We start from the raw sequence: 18,872 nt of genomic DNA on the forward strand, positions 1-18,872 counted from the left end.
CTCATATGGCTACTCATGGTTACTGTGATGGTAAAATGATATGATGCCTCTAAAGAACTTAGCACAGTCTTCACAAACTATTAATGCTCAGAGTGTCATTTGCCATCATCCCCATCAACACTATATTGTTGCTAAGAGTGGGCCCAAGTGGATCATTCTCTATCCTTCTGCCAGTTTTGTTCCCAAAAAGTGACTCATTTGTGTTACTTCCTCTTGTAGAACCTTTCTTTCCTTCCATGTCTCCCCATACAAGAAAATCCCCATTACCTACAGGGAAAAGTTCAAACTCTTTAGTCTGCCTCTCACGGTCGAGCTCTAGCCTGTTTCCACCCCATTTCCCTTGTTTCTTTACTCTACTCATGACCCCCTACACTCCATCCCTTGTCTTGAGCATCCTCTGTATTTTCACACTTCTGAGTTTTTGAGCCTGATAATCCCTCTGCCCCGAATGCCCTTCTTCCGCCCCACAACCAGCCAGAGAAATCCTCCCTCTCCTTTATGGCAGTTTAACTGTGAAGTCTCCCCTAGGCAGAGTGCTCTTTTTTTCCTGTGTCCCTTCAGCTCTCTTCACATGATCATCAGAGCCTTTAAGGCATAGTACACTGAGTTAGTAGGCAAGTTAATCTCTCTCTCTCTCTCTCTCTCTCTCTCTCTCTCTCTCTCTCTCTCTCTCTCTCTCTCTCTCTCTCTCTCTCTCTCTCTGTCCTCTGCGCCGGACTGCGGACAGCTTGTCTCTTCCCAATCTGTGAATCCCTGGAACTGGGCTGGGCCATCCCATGGTGGCGTCTTAGCTCCAGTCCACTGACGCACAGTTACCAGGGGATTTTCTACAGCTCCCTGGACAGCACCTTCCATGTGGACAGGGCCTTGCCAGTCTTCTCTCCTTGAATCCACAGAGCTAGCCCAGAACTCAGCTCTCACTTAAATGTGAATAGTGAAGGGCAGCTGAGATGATGAATGAGAAAACGCTGTGTAAACAGTAAAGGGCTGTGTGTGGTATGTGAGAGTCTGTTGTGATTATTTGATTCATGGGGACTCACTGCTAATGAGAGTACAGTTGGCCCTCTGTGTCTGTGGGCCCTGCATCCTTCAGTGAGGAGGGTCAACTATGGTCTTGAGCATCCCTGGATTTCGGTAATTTGGCAGGTCCTGGAACCAGTTCCCCTTGGATACTGTCTCTGAGTCTCAGCTTGCCCAGGGATGAAGAGAGTATTTTTGAAGGTTCTAAGATATCTCCGGGGTCACTGGAAAGAGACAGCTGTCCTAAACAGACCAGCACCGAGGCTGCCTGCTTTTTCTCTGGGCCTTCTACTTGCATCAGAACCCACAGTGGTTTCTCTGAACCCCTCGCCTTCACTTCCTCTTCTCCTGGGCCCCTGTCCCAGCCTGTCATGTGCCTCCACGCCACTCGGCTGTGTTCAGACAGCAGCCCCTGGCCCAGCTCCCCAGCGTGGCATACTAACTGACTGCCTTTTGTCCACAATGTTCCACGAGCTCCTTCCCAGCCTGAAACAGGGCAGGCAAAGCCAGTCTTGATCTGGCCCCCTTCATCCCTGTGTTCAACCTTCCAACAAATGCTGGGCTAGGCAGGGGAGATAGAGAGCTGAGCTAAAAAGTGGGGTTCCCTCCTCATAGCTCACAGTCCAGGGGACCCTTTTCAACTTCATTGTTTACTAATCCTCAGTGCCAGCTCCCAGCTCCCCCCTGAGGTCTAATGTGATCATTCTCTGTGCTTTTGCCCTCTCAGAAATGCCAGTCCCGGGACTTCCCCAGCGGTCCAGTGATTAAGACTTCACCTTCCAATGCAGGGAGTGCAGGTTCGATTCCTGCTCGGGGAGCTAAAATCCCACATGCCTCGCCGCCAAAAAAAAAAAAAAAAAAACATGAAAAACAAAACCAGAGCATAAAACAGAAGCAATATTGTAACAAATTCAGTAAAGACTTTAAAATGGTCCACATGAAAAAAAAAATCTTAAGAAAAACAATAGAAATGCCAGTCCCTCTGTGATAGACACTGCTAGATGTCCTCCCACTGTCAGCTCTCCCTTCTGCCTTAGGGACAGGGTCCGTCCTGAGCTGGACATGCTGCTACCTGGAAAAGAAACTATCTCCCAGCTCCCCTTGTCATGAGATGTGGCCCAAGCTCAAGTGACTTGTCCCAGGACTCACAGGAAGAAAGCATGGGAGCCACTTTTTGGTTGCAAGGTATGTTCTCTTAACTACTAGGTAATAAATGCGGAGATAGATCCACCACAGGTATCTCGGAAGATCCGTTGGATCAGCGACTGAATGAATGTTTGCAATGACCTCTGGCCCTGGCTGGGTTGAGGTGGGCCCTCGCACGTACCTGTGTTGTAATGCTTGGTGCAGTACCTCAAGTCCTTCTCCTCCTTCAGGATAAACTGGGGCAGAGTCAGTCCATCTGCCACCTGCACAGCCCCCTTCTCCTGCCACTCAAAGATGAGGTCATTCATGGTGTATCCAACTGGGATGGGATGAGAAGGAGGAGCAGTCACCACCCGGAAGCTCTTATTTGAAGCATGTCAGGGGTGCTGCAGGAAGGGCGTCTAACATGAAGCATGTTAGAAGCAGAGAGGCATCAGACACTCAGTGGAACTCATGAGACTATGTTACTGCTGCTGTTTTATTCTCCCCACACGAGAGGTTAAAGCTGGTTTTCTTGTTGACATCTACCCCACAGCCCTTCCACCTCTCTTACCCCACCCCCCCAGCCTCCCACCTTGGCTTGTCCTCCTGCCCGCACCCCTCAGTCCCATGGTCAGATTCAGCTGACCTCCGCTCTTTTTGCCTGTGCGCCATCCTTGCAAGCCCCTTCTTGTGCCCCCAGCAGATTTTCCTCTGGGGAATAACTGTATGGTATGCTGTCCTGGCGGGGCTATCATTTGGGGGACCAAGGTGTGAGATGGTGATTCAACTAGGCCAGACTCTCTGCCCCAGGACTTTGTTGAGTAAAGTGACAAAGGGTTCAGAGTTGGCTGGTGCAGACTCTCCTCAGAGGTGGTGCTCCAAGGGGATGGTCTCTTAGTTCCTGTTGCCTAAATGCTCTGTCCTGGTTCTTGTACTTTAGCTTTTCCTTCAAGTCCATGTGGACCCCCTATGTTCTTCCACTTAATTCCATTCTTTACATGAGTCAGATTGGTTTCTGTGTTTGCAATCAAAGAAGTGAGCTCTCCCATCTGTTAAAATCTTGGTTCACCTGTGATCTCCTCCATAATGCCTTCTCCACGCCCTGTCTCCTTCCCAGTCAGAAGGAAGTGCACTTTCTGCCTTGAGGCCACAGCATTTTGTACGTCTAACCACACACTTACCACTTGCTGCCTGCCTTAGAGTTACTTGTGCGGAAGACCTCTCTCTCCCCTGCTGGAGTGAGCATCCCTGTGAGTTCAAGGACCATGACTTATTCAAGCTATTGCTCCTCCATTCCTGGCGAGTATGTTCACAGGGGACATGGAACAGTGCCTCTTTGGAGAATGCTGCTGGCTCCAAAGCTGAACTTCAGTCAGACAATGTTAGGGAAGTTATATTTCTAATGCATTTTCTAAGAGCAAAGCTCCTCATCTGGTATTTTGGGCTATTACAGTAATCTCCTGGGGTCCAGAGGGTAGGAGCATCTGTGTGGGAATTTCTGCTGGTCACATGGGGATAGGAGAGTCTGGTTCTTTTAGAGGCCTCATGCAAGGGACTCACAGCTTTCCAGTTGCATAATGCACGTCTGGACGTCCATGGGGAAATTCTTCAAGTCCATGGGGCAGGCCAGTGTCAGGGTGATTCTGGGAAGAGAAAGGAGTTGTATGATGCTAGATCCACAAACCAGAGAAGCTGTGCCTCCGTTCCAGTTACTACTGGAAAATCAGTTATCTAGGAAAGGCCAAGGAGGCTAGGGAACCAGTGTTTATTGAAATAATATATGCATATTTCCACATCAGAGAGATAAAGTAGGTTGCCTAAAGTCACACAAGTCAGTGGAACTTCTGGGCTTCTTTGGCGTCTGTCTGGCTTCTAGAAACTTGCCTTTTAGCAAGTTGCCTGAAGGCCTGTAGGCCATGGGCTACCTCCCTCCCTTCTCTTCTGTAGAGCCCTCAGGTAGGGCAGAGCCTGAATTTTAAATTGAGCACCACCAGGCGTCAGGCATCCCCAGGTGCACCTCTATGTAGCAGGTGCGCAGGTGGTTCTTGGCTTCTCCCTTCACACACTGGGCTCATCAAAAGTGATTTCCAAGAGGCTCCCTGCATGCTGGGTGTCCAACACAGCTGACTCACATCTGCGGGCTCCTGCTGGGGTCAGTTGGGGAGTGGTGGTTGCTCCAGGCATCTGGGCTAGCTGTTTATTTTGGGTTGTTCAGCCCTGGCAGAGACTGCAGCCTCAGAACCAGAGGGAGTCCCCTTAACAGAATCCGAGGTCTGCAGCTCAGCTGCGATGCAAGGCTTCAGCTTGAAAGGCTTTGCCAGCATCTGAGCCCCTGCTGCAGGGAACAGAGAAGAAAGGCTCATGGGGGCCAAAGAGACTTAGATCATCAGGCCAACTCCTGCACTGGACAGGTGAGAAAACAGGGATGCAGAGAAGGCTAGGTGGGGAGGCATGTCAGGTCACACAGCCAACTGATGGCTCAGCCAGGGTTCAAAACCAGGTCTCCTGGCCTTTGGATTTTGAGCTTGTGTGTTTGCTGGTGGGCTTTCTAGCACTGCTGTCCTGAAAAGCCAACCTCAATACCCAAAGACCCCTAACTGGTGGTCTTGTGGGGCTTAGCTGCTGGCACCTGGGCCCCACGTGGTGAGGCCCACGGCCTGGCGCGAACTTCCCACTCCGGCTCTCACCCACGGCTGTGGATGCGGGCCCTTTAAGCACAAGGCAGAAGCAGGGAGGGAAAGGGCAGGGAGAGGGAGGGGAAGAAGAGGGGAAAGAGGGAGCGGGAGAAGGAGGGGGAAGGGAAGGGAAAGTGCACGCAGTTGAATTTCTGAAGATAAAAGCTCCAAAGTGGGGCAGCCGTCACACTGGGTGAATTTCCTGAAGTTGAATGACCTTGGAACATCACTTTCTGCTGATTTGTCTTTTTGTCATGCTGCACTGGGACTTAGCTTCCTGGAGATATGAAACTGAGCCTGGCTGCAGCAGAATCCAAGCCAGCCAGGGCCTCGGTGGCCATCCGGAGCCCGTCACCCTTCCAGTCTGGGTGCGCACTGGGTGGGGAGGGCAATGCGTGAGCAAGGCCATGTTGGCCTCGGATTCCTCCCAGTCTGCCCTTCCATGGTGCCTCCTTTACCTCCTGAGGTCCCTGAGTCCCCTCTCCCACCCAGCCTGCTCTCAAGGGAGACTCTGAATCCAGTCACATTTGGGGATTAGGATCTGTGCGGCCTCTCCAATGGGCTTGGACACTTAAAGCTCATCTCCTAATGGAAATAAAAAGATATATTCCCCTGAGGGACTGGAGGGTCAGGAGAGTCATTTAGGACCAGTGTCCCCACCCCCCACCCCTTTTTTTTAACTTTTTATTTTATATTGGCGTGTAGCCGATGAACAATGTTGTGATAGTTTCAGGTGCACAGCAAAGCGACTCAGCCATACATATACATGTATCCACTCTCCCCCAAACTCCCCTTCCATCCAGGCTGCCACATAACATTGAGCAGAGTTCCCTGTGCTACACAGTAGCAGTAGGACCAGTGTCCCTTTAAGCTCTTTGAAATAAAAACATATTCATTCATTCATCAAATATTTGAGTGCCTATTGAATGCTCTGCACTGTTCTTCTAAGCTCTGAGTGGGCATTAGGTGCACACTAACAGATTAGAATCTAGGTTCTGCTACTTTGTAGCTGTGGGAACTCTGGCAAGTTGCTTAAACTTTCAGATCCTCACTTGTCTAATCTGCAAAATGGACATAATAAAGCCTACTTCATAGGGTTATTAAGAGGATTATAAATAATACCTACAAAGTCTGAGCCTAGTAGGTAAATTCCCAGTGAATGGTACGTAGTAAGGATATAACATGGACATTGGTCCTTCTCTCCATGCCTTGGGGGAGGAGACTGAGAATTAGGTGGGTTGAGAGGGGCGCAGAGTGTGGCAGGAAGCTTTGAAAGTTTGCCCATAACCAGTGTATGCAGGATATCCCCCAACTGGGGAAGGGAGTCCCAGCAGACTCAGTGCAAGGAGTAGAAGATAGAAAGGCTTTATAGAAGGGAAGGAGCAGCCCTGGCTTATACCTGTGAGCAGCACCGTCCACCTGGCAGGCCATTTATGTTGAAGTTGCTGTGATTTTTCAGACTTTGTGCCTTTGCTCGGCTATTTTTTAAAATTATGATAAAAACGTTTAACATGAGATCCACCCTCTTAATAAGTGTTTAAATGTACAGTAGAGTATTGTTAACTATAGAGTATTGTTGTACAGCAGCTCTCTGGAATTTATTCATCTTGAGTAACCGAATGTTCCTGGGGTCAGCATTGTCTTTGAATATTCTTTTCCCATCTTGTTTTATTGAAATTCTGGGTAAGCTTGGGGGCCTAACTTTAACCTTCCGTCTCTAGGATGCTTCCTTGGTCCCCCTGGTTATAATGAACCACTCGCTTCTAGGAGTTCCCGAGGTATTTTATTCTTACTTGCTGAGTGCAAGCTGCAGAGCTGGCTCTGCTTATTCTGTAAAGGTGTTCGGTTGCCAGGGCCTGTTCACCTCTGTTTGGCCCTCCTCTTAGCGTCTGCTCCCACAAGGTATGTTCTGAGGATGGAGGGGATGAGCCTGTACAGAACTCACCTGATGCTGTAGAGGACATTCCCATTCCGGGAGATCCTCAGCAGTTTGTTGTCCGTGGTGATCTCGTGGAAGTGGGCCCCCTTCTCATTGGCAAAGAACAAGTCAGGTTTCCAGATGGAGTCCAACATGGATGGGTCCAGGTCCAGAGAGTCATCCGGGTATTCGTTGTAGGCCAGCCGGGGGTCGTTCCACTGCTGCCGTAGGAAGATGTTGACCCTATAGTCCTATAGCCAGGAGATAAGGAGGTGGACTCAGAGTTAGGCCCTGGGATGTCACATCTTGGAGGGCCCAGGTGCTTTCGGTCAGCGCTTCCCAAAGCCCCGTCTGGAGGATGCTGTCAGAGTGTGGTTGCATCTTGCATGGGGATGAGACGTAAAGTTTGTGCATCAGGCAAAAATCAGGGCAGTCATAATTATCCCTGAAAATTCTCTAGATGCCCTGTTAAGTATATTCAACTCTGAACTGAGATTAATTAAATGTTATTCTTTCTTCTGACAAATTTTAAAAATGAAGTTCATACTGCTGTCATAAACACCTGTTTTTCATCCTGTTAACATTTTGTTGTGGTTGCTTCAGTTTTCATTAGATAAGAGAAATAATACATCACAGATAAAGCTGAAGTCCCCCTTTTATTATCAACCCCATCAGTGCAGTAATTCTTACGCCCACTAAGGTTTGAGAGTCACTATTCTAGATAGATTGAAGGAACAAAAGAAAAGACTAAAAGCTGATGCCTGAGCATTCACACTATTTTGCCCAATTCCCAAGCAGTGAAGGAAAGTTGGGTGGAAGGATTTTATAGTGTTCTGCTGGTCTTAGGGTTCACACCACTCTGTTTTAATGTCGGCCTTCTGTTACCTTCTATAATGTGTTGATTTGTTTGTTTGGGGGGGACTAATAGATGCCACATCTTACTGGAAACCAGCGCTAAGTTAAATGCTCTCTGATGGGACAAAAAAGTCACGATCAAACCAAGTAGGGAAATGTTTGATTAAACCAAATGTATCAGATTTCTTTACGGCAGGACTTCTCAGAGACCTTAATATGCTGAGGAGTTGTGTGCATCTCCAAGAGGGGAATAGACTATGCAACATTTCCTTGATTTATTTTGGCCATAGAACTCTTTTTTTTTTACATCTTTATTGGAGTATAATTGCTTTACAATGGTGTGTTAGTTTCTGCTTTATAGCAAAGTGAATCAGTTATACATATACATATGTTCCCATATCTCTTCCCTCTTGCGTCTCCCTCCCTCCCACCCTCCCTATGCCATAGAACTCTTTTATTTTGTGCATGAGGCTCATCTTCTACAGAATGTGGGTTAGAAATTGCTGTCCTAGTCAAAACTACCCCCTTCCCCACCTTTTTTTTTTTTTTTCCAGATGAGGAAACTGAAATCTAGAGAGAGTTGAGACTGGCCGTGTCTCTCTGAAAAGGTAGAGCAGAGTTGATTTTGAAGCCCAGGTGCCTTGACTCCTAGCTGAGGATTTGTTCATTGGGTCTTAGAGGGTCTTAAAGAACCCATTTAGTTCCCATTAATAACCTGAGAAGCAATTTGTGGTAGGTCTCCACAGTGGGAAGCTGGGTAATGAAGTTAAGAAATATTTCCATTAAGAAAAGTTTTAAATTTTGTTAGAGAGACGTTGTAAACTTGGGGCCTGTGAATATTCCACTGCAAGTAGAATTTGGGGTGTATTTGTGTTTTCCTATGAAGAAGGGTATAGCTCTCTCTGTTGGATTCCCAAGAGGGTTTATAGTTCCCTAGAAGATTAATAATCTCAGTTGAAATCCAACTTTAAATGTTCTCCTTCAGGGAATAATCTCTGCTCGGAAGCACCTGCTGCTGCTTTTTCTCTGAAGGTGCAGGATAAAGGAGGTTATGCTACATTTTCTTTTGGGGTGCTACCCTTACATCCTGATCACCCTCGATCTGTCATCAGCAGGAATGGACTGAAGCAAACAGCTCTTCTGTCCCCCACACTCCCCGCCTGCCACTTCCTCCCACATTCTGTTTGCCTACAGGAATATCAGTAGCTTCTTGAAATGTTCCAAGACATCTTATGGGACTGTTCTGTAATTTAGTTGAAGCCTCTCCCTCCAGCCCCATAAAAAATGACATTTGGTCTCATAATCAGGAATAAAGACACAGACGTAGAGAATGGACTTGAGGACATGGGGAGGGGGAAGGGTAAGCTGGGACGAAGTGAGGGAGTGGCATGGACATATATACACTACTAAATGTAAAATAGATAGCTAGTGGGAAGCCGCCACATAGCACAGGGAGATCAGCTTGGTGCTTTCTGACCACCTACAGTGGTGGGATAGGGAGGGTGGGAGGGAGATGCAAGAGGGAGGAGGTATGGGGATATACTTATACGTATAGCTGATTCACTTTGTTATACAGCAGAAACTAGCACACCATTGTAAAGCAATTATTTTCCAATAAAGATGTTAAAAAAAATTTCCTATCTTATAAGTCCTGCGGTGGAGGGAAAACTTCAGGCCAGACTGGAGGTTGATTCTTTGTTTTTCCTGTTGATTGTAATAGCTCCCAACCTGGCCCCAGCTCATCAGGGATTAGAAACAGCCTCTGTTTGTCCTGTGGATTTTACATGAAGTGCGTGTGTTTGTGTGTGTGTGTGTGTGTGAGAGAGAGAGAGAGAGAGGGAGGGAGGGAGGGAGGGAGGGAGGGAGGGAGGGAGGGAGGGAGGGAGGGAGGGAGAGATGAGGCGCTGGGAGTCATGTCAGAGTAAACAGACTATGCATTAATGGTTGGACAGAAAAAGCCTTCAGTCCCCAAACCCCAGCTGCACTTCTGATGTTCTTGCCAGCAACATGTCAAGCCAGTTTATGTGGCTGGAAGGAAGAAAAGAAAGTGGCATTTCTTAAAATGGCCTGTTAGGCACCAGGCACTGTTCTAGATACTGTCACATACATTTAATCCTTACAAAACCCCTGCAAGCTAGACATTCAAATTCTCCTAGTGAGGTTCAGGAAACTGAGGTTTGGAAAGGTTGAGCTAGTAAGCAGCAGAGCTGGAATCTGAATCCACATCAGCCCAACCTTCTAGTGAGCACTTGTTGATTACGTCCCCTGGCTATGGATGGCCCGTTCTGTGCTGGGGAGCCTCTTCTCTCACCCCCCCGCTGCCTGATCAGTTTAATCCTTATCTCCTGTAGGAGGCTTGATGCCCCCAGGCTTCCCTGACTTCTTCCTTTTCTGATCTCCTAGCAAAACGGAATGGCCAGAAATGTTTAATTTAGCAGTACCTCACTGTGTGTGTCTTATCTCCTCAACCTGAAGGGCAACAGTTTGAGAGGATAAACCTGACCTTCTCTTTCTCTTGCACCATCCTACCTACTCACCCCGTCGGTGTACCTGGAGCTACCCACCACCCAGGAGGGGGAGGGGGAGGCAGAGCGGAAAAAGTTGGCACAGGAAGAGCTTTCCCCATTTTTTTTTTTTTTTTTTTTTTTTTTTTTTTTGCAGTACCAGGGCCTCTCTGTTTGTAGTACGAGGGCCTCTGTTGATAACAGTTAACAACCGTTGGATTTGAGAAGAATGCCTCTGAGAACCATGTGTGTTTTTTTTTTTTTTGCAGTATGCCGGCCTCTCGCTGCTGTGGCCTCTCCCGTTGCGGAGCACAGGCTCCGGACGCACAGGCTCAGGAGCCATGGCTCACGGGCCCAGCGGCTCCGCGGCATGTGGGATCTTCCCGGCCAGGGACACGAACCCGTGTCCCCTGCATCGGCAGGCGGACTCCCAACCACTGCGCCACCAGGGAAGCCCGAGCTTTCCCCATTTTATAGCTGGAGAGACTGTGGGTTAGAGAGAGGAGGCATTGTCCAAGGTCACATAGCAATTCAGAAGAGACCTGGGATTAAAATCTGGATTTACTTCTCCGGGCCCCACTGTTAGAAGGAGGAGTTAGGCTAGATGGTCTCTAAGAACCCTTCCAAATCTAATAGGTGATCGTTATTAGATTTTTGTTTTCCAGCGACATTTTTTTTTGCGGTACGCGGGCGTCTCACTGTTGTGGCCTCTCCCATTGCGGAGCACAGGCTCCGGACGCGCAGGCTCAGCGGCCATGGCTCACGGGCCCAGCTGCTCTACGGCATGTGGGATCCTCCCGGACCGGGGCACAAACCCGTGTCCCCTGCATCGGTAGGCGGACTCGCAACCACTGCGCCACCAGGGAAGCCCTTTCCAGCGACATTTAATGGAGCATCTAAGTGCCAGGCACTGTTCTCTGCACTGGAGAACACGCTGAGAACAAGAAAGACATGTTTATGCTGTCACAGAGCCTACGATGTAGCGCTTACACCACACGGAGATTGGGCTCTGCTGGGGATTAGGTATAGGGCACTGGGGAGATACAGAAGTCAGGCTCCCCATCTAGACTTGGAGGTGAGGGTCAGGGAAGGTGCCAGGAAGACGTGATATTTAAGGTGAGACCAAATATGGCAGAGCCAAAAAGGAAAAGCATTTTGGGCAGTTGGAACTGCACCTGTGAAGGCCTAGAGACAAAGCAAGAGCACGGTGCTTTGGACAGAACAGCAAGTAGATGAGTGAGGGCAGGAGGGGGAGGAAGCATGCAGCGCCGAGCAGGCTGTCCTGGGGAATGCGGACTCCATCCTGGGACTAATGTGGAGTCTTCGAATAATTTTAAGTAGGGAACGACATTATTACAGTTGCATTTTATTACTGATATTTAAAAATACTTTATTTTTCTTATCACAGAAGTAATGCTTGTTGATTATAAAAAAAAATAGAAACATATGTCACCTAAAAGGAGAAAAACAAAATGAAAACCATAGCGTCTCGCTTTAAAGCGATTCCTGAGAAGTGAGGGTAAGAGCTGTAGAGACTGTGTCTGGTGTCCTCAGGCGACTTGTCCCCTTCTCCCAATGCCCCCTTCTCCCCTCAGCACCCGCTCCCCAGCCGAGCTGCTGCATCGATTTTCTCCTCCCCAGTTGGTAAACAGCACCAGGAAATGCCGTCTGGAAGGGACCAATGCAACTGTTGTAATAGGCTGAAAGCTAAATGCCGTTTTGCTTACTTGGCTCTACAGTCACTCTGGTCAGTGTTGGACCTGCTGGGGGTCCACGTTCAGGTCCAGAGGCTGGAAGAACAGCACTGGAGTTCTCCAGCTGAGAACCTCAGGTCCCACCTCTGGTAGTTGGCTTCCAGGCCTTGACCCTCAAGGTGGCCCATCTTCTAAGTCCGAGGGGGAGGGACTGGCGGAGCTCTGGCTCAGCAGGCTCTAGCACCCACTCTCTGGTCTTGCCTCTGAGATTCCCTGATGGCTTGATTTCTGGAAACTGGGCAGCTTCCATGCTTGTGAGACCAAGGTAGAGTATTAACGCCCCCGTTATGTCTAATTTCAGACTCTAACCTCTCCCAGCAAACTCCTCCAAACTCAGTACTGTGGTGAAATAGGAAGCATGAGGTGCTTTAGTAGGAAAGAGCTAAGAGCCTGGTGGGTGTGTTGGTGGGAAGAGGACGTGGAAGGCAAGATGTTTGCCCACAGCAGTCAGAACCAAGAGCCATCACCCAAGAGGAGGGTGAAGAATCAGATTCTTATACCTTCCTAAGTCTCAGCCTTCCAGCCGTGAAAGAGATGTTTCTTCTCTAAACTTGATTCAACTCTATAAACACTTGTGAGGCCCAGTGGGAGAACGGTGAGAGCAGAGGCTCAGGTCTTGGCTTCTACCCTCACAGAGCTCAGATTATCTAGCAAGCAAGGCAAGGTATGGACATAAATCTAACATACAAAACTGAAAGTGATATGGGTCAGAAGAGGTTCTAACAAGCTGCTATTAGATATTGCTTTCAAGTCGTTGACATTACTTCCAGGCAGGTTGGGTGAATCTGGAAGTGATTTTGGGGAGAAAGTGGCATTTGAAATGGCCCCTATCAGGTTGTTTGATCCTCCTGAAGTTAGCATCTCTAGATCTGGTGTTGTTCTGAGATATGAATAATATCTGATTTGGGCTGGAAAGGAGGCCAGTGATGTGTGAGGAGGAAGGACAGAGGTGAGGAATACAGGTGTAAGGGCAGGACAGGACATGAGGACCAGGGCTTCGGCCTTGGTGTATTTAGGGTTAGGATTTGTAGAGTTGGTGGGGGGTGGGGGGGTGGGGGGGCAGGTTGTCAAAGGAATTTCACGTGGAAGGAATAGCACCAGCAAAAGTGTATAGGCAGGGGCATTCAAACAGTTCAGTTTAGCTCAACCGTCAGCTGCATAAGTAATAAAAGTCCCTCTTATTGAGGACCTAGTAAGTACCAGGCATTGTGCTAAGCATGCCACAAACTTCTGCTTATTTTATGTTTTTTTTTTTTTTTTTTTGCGGTACGCGGGCCTCTCACTGTTGTGGCCTCTCCTGTTGCGGAGCACAGGCTCCGGACGCACAGGCTCAGCGGCCATGGCTCACAGGCCCAGCCGCTCCGCGGCATGTGGGATCTTCCCGGACTGGGGCATGAACCCGTGTCCCCTGCATTGGCAGGCAGACTCTCAACCACTGTGCCACCAGGGAAGCCCTCATTTTATGTTTAAAACAGTCCTATGATTATAGGTGGTTTCACCTTAATTTTATAGATGAAGAAGGCTCAGGGAGATTAAGTAATTAGTCCAAATTCACCCAGTAAATAACGGGCTTGGAATTCAAATCTGGTTTGTCCAATTATATAAAGCGCATGCTCTTAACCACTCTGCTGTAATGAGGCTGTAGAATGGATTGATTTGAAACTGTGGGTATCCTTAACTGCCAAACCAAGGTGTTTGGATCTTATTCTGTAGCCAGTTGGGCACCACTGAAGTCTTAAGCAGTGGAGCAGTATCCCAGTTTGACTTCAGGAAGATCAGCGTGGGAGGCGTGACCATGAAGTGATGAAGTGAGAGAAAACGGGACCAGGGAGACTTATTTTGAGGCCACTGTGACAGTTCAATGAAAGATAAGGGAGAGCTAAACTAAGATAGTAGGGATGGAGAGTGGGGCAGAGGAGAGAATCATTGTTCTTTGTCATCATCATCTTATCCTTCATCATTTTCATCACAAATATTACAGGTAGACTTCTGTCTCAACTCCTTCCTTTTACACACAGCCCAGAGAGGGAAAGAGACTTTTCTCAGGCCACACAGCAATTCAGTGACTAAGGTGGGACTTGCATACAGAAATCTTGACCCCTTTCCCACTACTTTTCCTAATCCCTTGTACACCTTTAAGGGCAGGAGGAGGAGAACCGAGCTGAATCTGCCATCAGGCGGGCTCTGCTCTCCTTGGAGAAACTCTAACTTAGACTCAGCTCTGACAGGATTTGGGATTAAGATGTGTGAGAGCTGGAGCAGTCTGCTGAGAGCCAGGGACCAGGGGGCATTCAGAGTGGAAGGTCCCAGGCTTGGTTTATGAGCTGCTGCTGCTTCTCCAGCACTTTCCCAGACCTCTGAGAAGCACTGTGGAATCAGAGTCAAAGATGTTGCCTTCCAATGTGAGAAGAGTCAGCCCCAGTCTCCTCACTGCCCTGTGAGAGTATGGACCTGGCTCACCGGCACATGGAGAGTTTACTGAATCTTGACTGAGTGCCAGACACAGTGCTAAGTGCTTTAATGATCCCTCTCCCCAGATTCTCACGGGGATGCCATTTTATGGGTAAACTGAGGCTGGGGAGACTTAATGCTTTTTCTAAAGTTAGTGACAGAGCTGAGGCTTGAATCCATGACTGGCTGACTCCAAAGTCGTGTGCTTTTAAGTAGTACACTGTTTTCGCTTCTTTCTTCCTTTCTTTTTTGTTTTTGTTTTTTGTGTCAGTTCCTTTTATTAATAACATCTCATACTTATTAACTGCTTTTTTACTTTACAAAGCACCCTCACATTAGTTTTGTTCTATGAAGTTTGGCGTGAAAGGGCAGATTCTTATCTCCATTGGATAGACGTGGAAGCCCTAAAAGCTCAAGTTCCCAGCACTAGTTACTGGCAGATGCAGAATTGATAATAACAATGCACATAATACATTGAGATGTTACCACATGCAAGGGATGATGCTAAGTTCTTTATGTGTGTTATTTTATATTTACAATAATCCTGTGATGTAGGTTCTATTATTCTCATTTTACAGTTAGGCAAATTAAGGCACGCAGAAGTTAAAGTACTGTACCTGACGTCACACAGCTAGTAAGTGGCAAAGCTGGGATTTGAACCCAAGATGTTAATGCCAGAGCCCAAGCATTTAGCTACCAGACTACACCATCCAGAATCTCCCAGATTTGTACTGAGTGACACTTTTGTGATACCTCAATGCCATCAGCTACTGCCTCTGGCTGCTGTTATGTTCCTGTGGGTTTGTAGATACCCACAATTAGCAGGAAGTATTAAAAAAAAAGGCAAAGGAGTGGGGGTGGGAAGAATTGGGAGACTGGGCTGGACGTATATACACTTTTGATACTATGTATAAAATAGGTAACTAATGAGAACCTACTATATAACACAGGGAACTCTACTCAATGCTCTGTGGTGACCTAAATGGGAAGGAAATCCAGAAAAGAGGGGATATATGTATACGTATAGCTGATTCACTTTGCTGTACAGTGTAAACTAATACAACATTGTAAAGCAGCTATACTCCAATAAAAATTAAAAAAAAACACAAAAAAAACGGGCAAAGGACAAAAGCCTTCTGCCCCAGGTCCAGCAGTCTACTAGTGCTCCTACATCATTCCTGATTTGCCCCTTGAATTTTTTTTTTTTTTTTGGCCACGTCGCACAGCATGTGAGATCTTAGTTCCCTGACTAGGGATTGAACCTGCGCCCCTTGCATTGGAAGCACAGAGTCTTAACCACTGGACCACCAGGGAAATCCCTGCCCCTTGGATTTGACCCATTGTCTGCTCTACACTCAAGTACAGAGCTGGCAGACTCCCTGGATCCTGACCATTGCGTCCTTGGTTCCAGTTGCCTGCTCCATGCCTTCAACCTCTCCTAAGTCGCCACCCTGCCTGTTGCATTCTCATTTGGATCGCACATAATCAGGGCTTCACAACATTTGTTGTGAAGAACTGCTGATGGTTTGGACCAGTGGAGCGGAGCCTCTTTGTTTATCTTCAGGGGATCACTAAAGCCCAGCATGAGTTTAATAATTACATAAAAATGCTAATTGAAGCCACTTTTATTGGATGTCTAACATTTGCTAGAATTTTATATGCATTGTATCTCTAAACTTTTCATCAGCCTAGCACAGTGAATATTATTATACTCATTTTACAGGGGAGGAAACTGAAATTCAGAGAGGTTAAACAGAGGTTAAGTGTCTTGCCCAGAGTCCCATAGCTAGTAGGTACTAGAGCAGGAATATGAATCCACGACTGTCTGGCTCCCAATTTCACATTCTTTTGACAAATGCATGCTGCCTATTTCCTTTTTTCTTTTTGGCCATGCTGTGAGGCATGCGGGATCTTAGTTCCCCAACTGGAGATTGAACCCGTGTCCCCTGCAGTGGAAGTGCGGAGTCCTAACCACTGGACCACCAGGGAATTCCCTCTGTTTCCTTTTTTTGAAAACCAGGTTCCTAGATGGGTAGGTGAAAGAAACATAGTAGACATAGTATACTGGGATCTCACTGAGCCCATGTGACAGGTTGGCTCATACATATCCTCATAGTATCAGATGGAGAACTTTGGATTGTGATGCTAAACTGAGGTGGATTTGTAACTGGTTGCCAAAGGATGCAAATTGAAGCGTGGATATTAACCTGAAAAGAGGGAAGAGGACAGTATTGGCAGTACAGGGCATAAAAGTGAGACATGCCACTAGCGAACTTGGAAATATGGAAAAGAAGTTTGATCTCTGCGAGTTAACCTAACAGATGAACATGCAGCAGAGAAATTTGGCAAGGCTCAGCATCAATCACAATGACCCATGTGTAATCTCAATGATTTAGAACAGGCCTGTGCTTGTAATTTATTAAGTGGAACCTTAATTTGTTGTATTATGTCTTTTTTTTTAAGGGTTTTTGCAACTTTTAAAAAAATATTTATTTATTTATTTATTTAGGTTGCCCTGGGTCTTAGTTGCAGCAGGCAGGCTCCTTAGTTGCGGCTTGAGGGCACCTTAGTTGTGGCTCATGGGTTTCTTTGTTGTGGGTGGCTGGCTCCTTAGTTGTAGCACGCAGCCTCCTTAGTTGAGGCATGTGAGAGCTCTTAGTTGTGGCATGCATGTGGGATCTAGTTCCCTGACTAGGGATCGAACCCAGGCCTCCTGCATTGGGAGCGTGGAGTCTTAACCACTGCACCACCAGGGAAGTCCCTATTGTGTCTTGTTTAGAGAACTATTTTATAAACATATTGGAGACATTCATTCGATAGTATAAGAAAGGGCAGTTTGATGAGCAGGAATTTGGCAATTGGTAGTCTAGCATCATCTGAAGGATAGGGTCACACTGCTTGGGGGAACACCAACTATTTTTGTGTCTGAAAAAAGGATTTCTGTGTGGTGAGGAGGGATGGTTTCTTAGACCTCTCTCTGGCCTGGATGAGATTTTCCTCAAGACTGTCTTCCTTCTTTTCCTCCAATTTGGTATGTCAAAAGCAAATTTTGATTTGTTACCCTGGTATTCGGCGAATGGCAAGGGAGTGCTTTCATGGAGGACACAAGCATGCTGTTATTGGAATGGAAAGCCCCATCATAAAGTAAAATAACTTGACGGTCTTATTTACCCACTTCAGTCTTTTGTGGCTTTGATTGTCATTAGTCAGCCTTCCTGAATCTGATCTGATGGAGAGCCAACCCTGGGATGCCATAAATTCATGACTGTGATGCCTCCCATGGTGGTGTATTGGAGAGAGTCATCCAGCAGACGATACCAAGACTGCCTATAACCCCATTTTCTGCCTCTTAACAGACTCTATAGCATGTGTGAGGGCTCTCTCCTTGGCTTCCTCTCTGTCTGCAGTTTACCAAGGCTTTGTGGAGTGTCGAGATATGTCTAACTGGATGGCACTTAATAGGCTTTTTCTTGGACTTCCTAAATCCCAGAGTGTAAATGGCCTAGCATTAGCTGTGTAGGCAGACTGAACGTGTAATGGAAAAAGCAACAACAAACAAGGATCTCATCCACAATATTAACCAACCTCACACAATATTCAGTAATAAACCTAATGAGAAATGTGTGACTTGTGTGTATCTATATACACACACACATACACACACAACGAAATGATTCTAAAGCTTTACTGAAAGGCATAAAGGAATACCTATATAAATGGAGAGACATACCACATTTGTATAATATTGTTAAGATGTCAGTTCTCTACAAGTGAATCTATAAATTCAATGCAACCTCAATCAAAACCTGAGGCAATTTTTATAGGCATCAACAAGCTGATTCTACAGTTCGTATGGAAGAGAAAATGGACTGGAAATGACAAGAAAACCTTATTAAAGAAGAACAACAGAGGACTTTCTCTACCAGATATAGAAATACAGTGTTAAGCCATAGTAATTAAAATAGAGTGGAAACAGATAATAGAGCAATGGACAATAAACTGAGACTAGAGAAAGATATGTGTATATATATATATGTGTGCGTGTGTGTGTGTATATATATATATATATATATATAGATTTAGTTTATGAGAAAGGTAACATTTCTAATCAGTGGAGAAATAATGGTTATTTAAGAATAATGCTGGAAAATTACTATCTAATCAGAGAAAAATAGAGTCAAACCATCACCAAATACTTTACAGCAAACTAAACTCCAAATGGATTATGGAGGTATATGTAAAAGAAGAAACTTATAATATTATTCAAAGTGCCCATTGTGCAAAAAAAGAAAGAAAAAAAGCAAAGATACTCAAATTCACTAGGAATCTGGAGTGAAAATTAAAAATGACAGTGAAGTACCATTTAAAAAATCCCATTTGGTAAAATTAAAAAGCTTGATAATATCTTGAGTTGGCAAGGATAAAAACGCTGTTGTGGGAACAATTATTGAAGCTTCTTTGAGAGCAAGTTGGGCAATAATATTTGTCAAAATAGTGCAGGTCCTTTGATAAAGTAATTCCACTTCTGTAATATATCCTAAGGAAGCACGCAAAGAGTCATGTGCAA

General features: G+C 46.4%; 1 protein-coding gene across 2 annotated transcripts in view; it reads right to left on the bottom strand.

The window, feature by feature from the left end:
• Positions 1-18,872, bottom strand: part of GLRA1 (glycine receptor alpha 1) — a gene marked incomplete at both ends in the record, with an annotated part of 82,770 nt that overhangs the window by 15,631 nt on the left and 48,267 nt on the right. For both annotated transcript variants that reach the window (XM_081231876.1, XM_081231875.1), the window contains 3 exons: positions 2,348-2,485; positions 3,709-3,791; positions 6,769-6,992. In XM_081231876.1, the coding sequence (XP_081088002.1) occupies positions 2,348-2,485; positions 3,709-3,791; positions 6,769-6,992 (445 nt within the window). The remainder of the gene's footprint in view (positions 1-2,347; positions 2,486-3,708; positions 3,792-6,768; positions 6,993-18,872) is intronic.

Source organism: Mesoplodon bidens (genome assembly GCF_964165515.1).
Source record: "Mesoplodon bidens genome assembly, chromosome: 4".
Lineage (NCBI taxonomy): Eukaryota > Metazoa > Chordata > Mammalia > Artiodactyla > Ziphiidae > Mesoplodon > Mesoplodon bidens.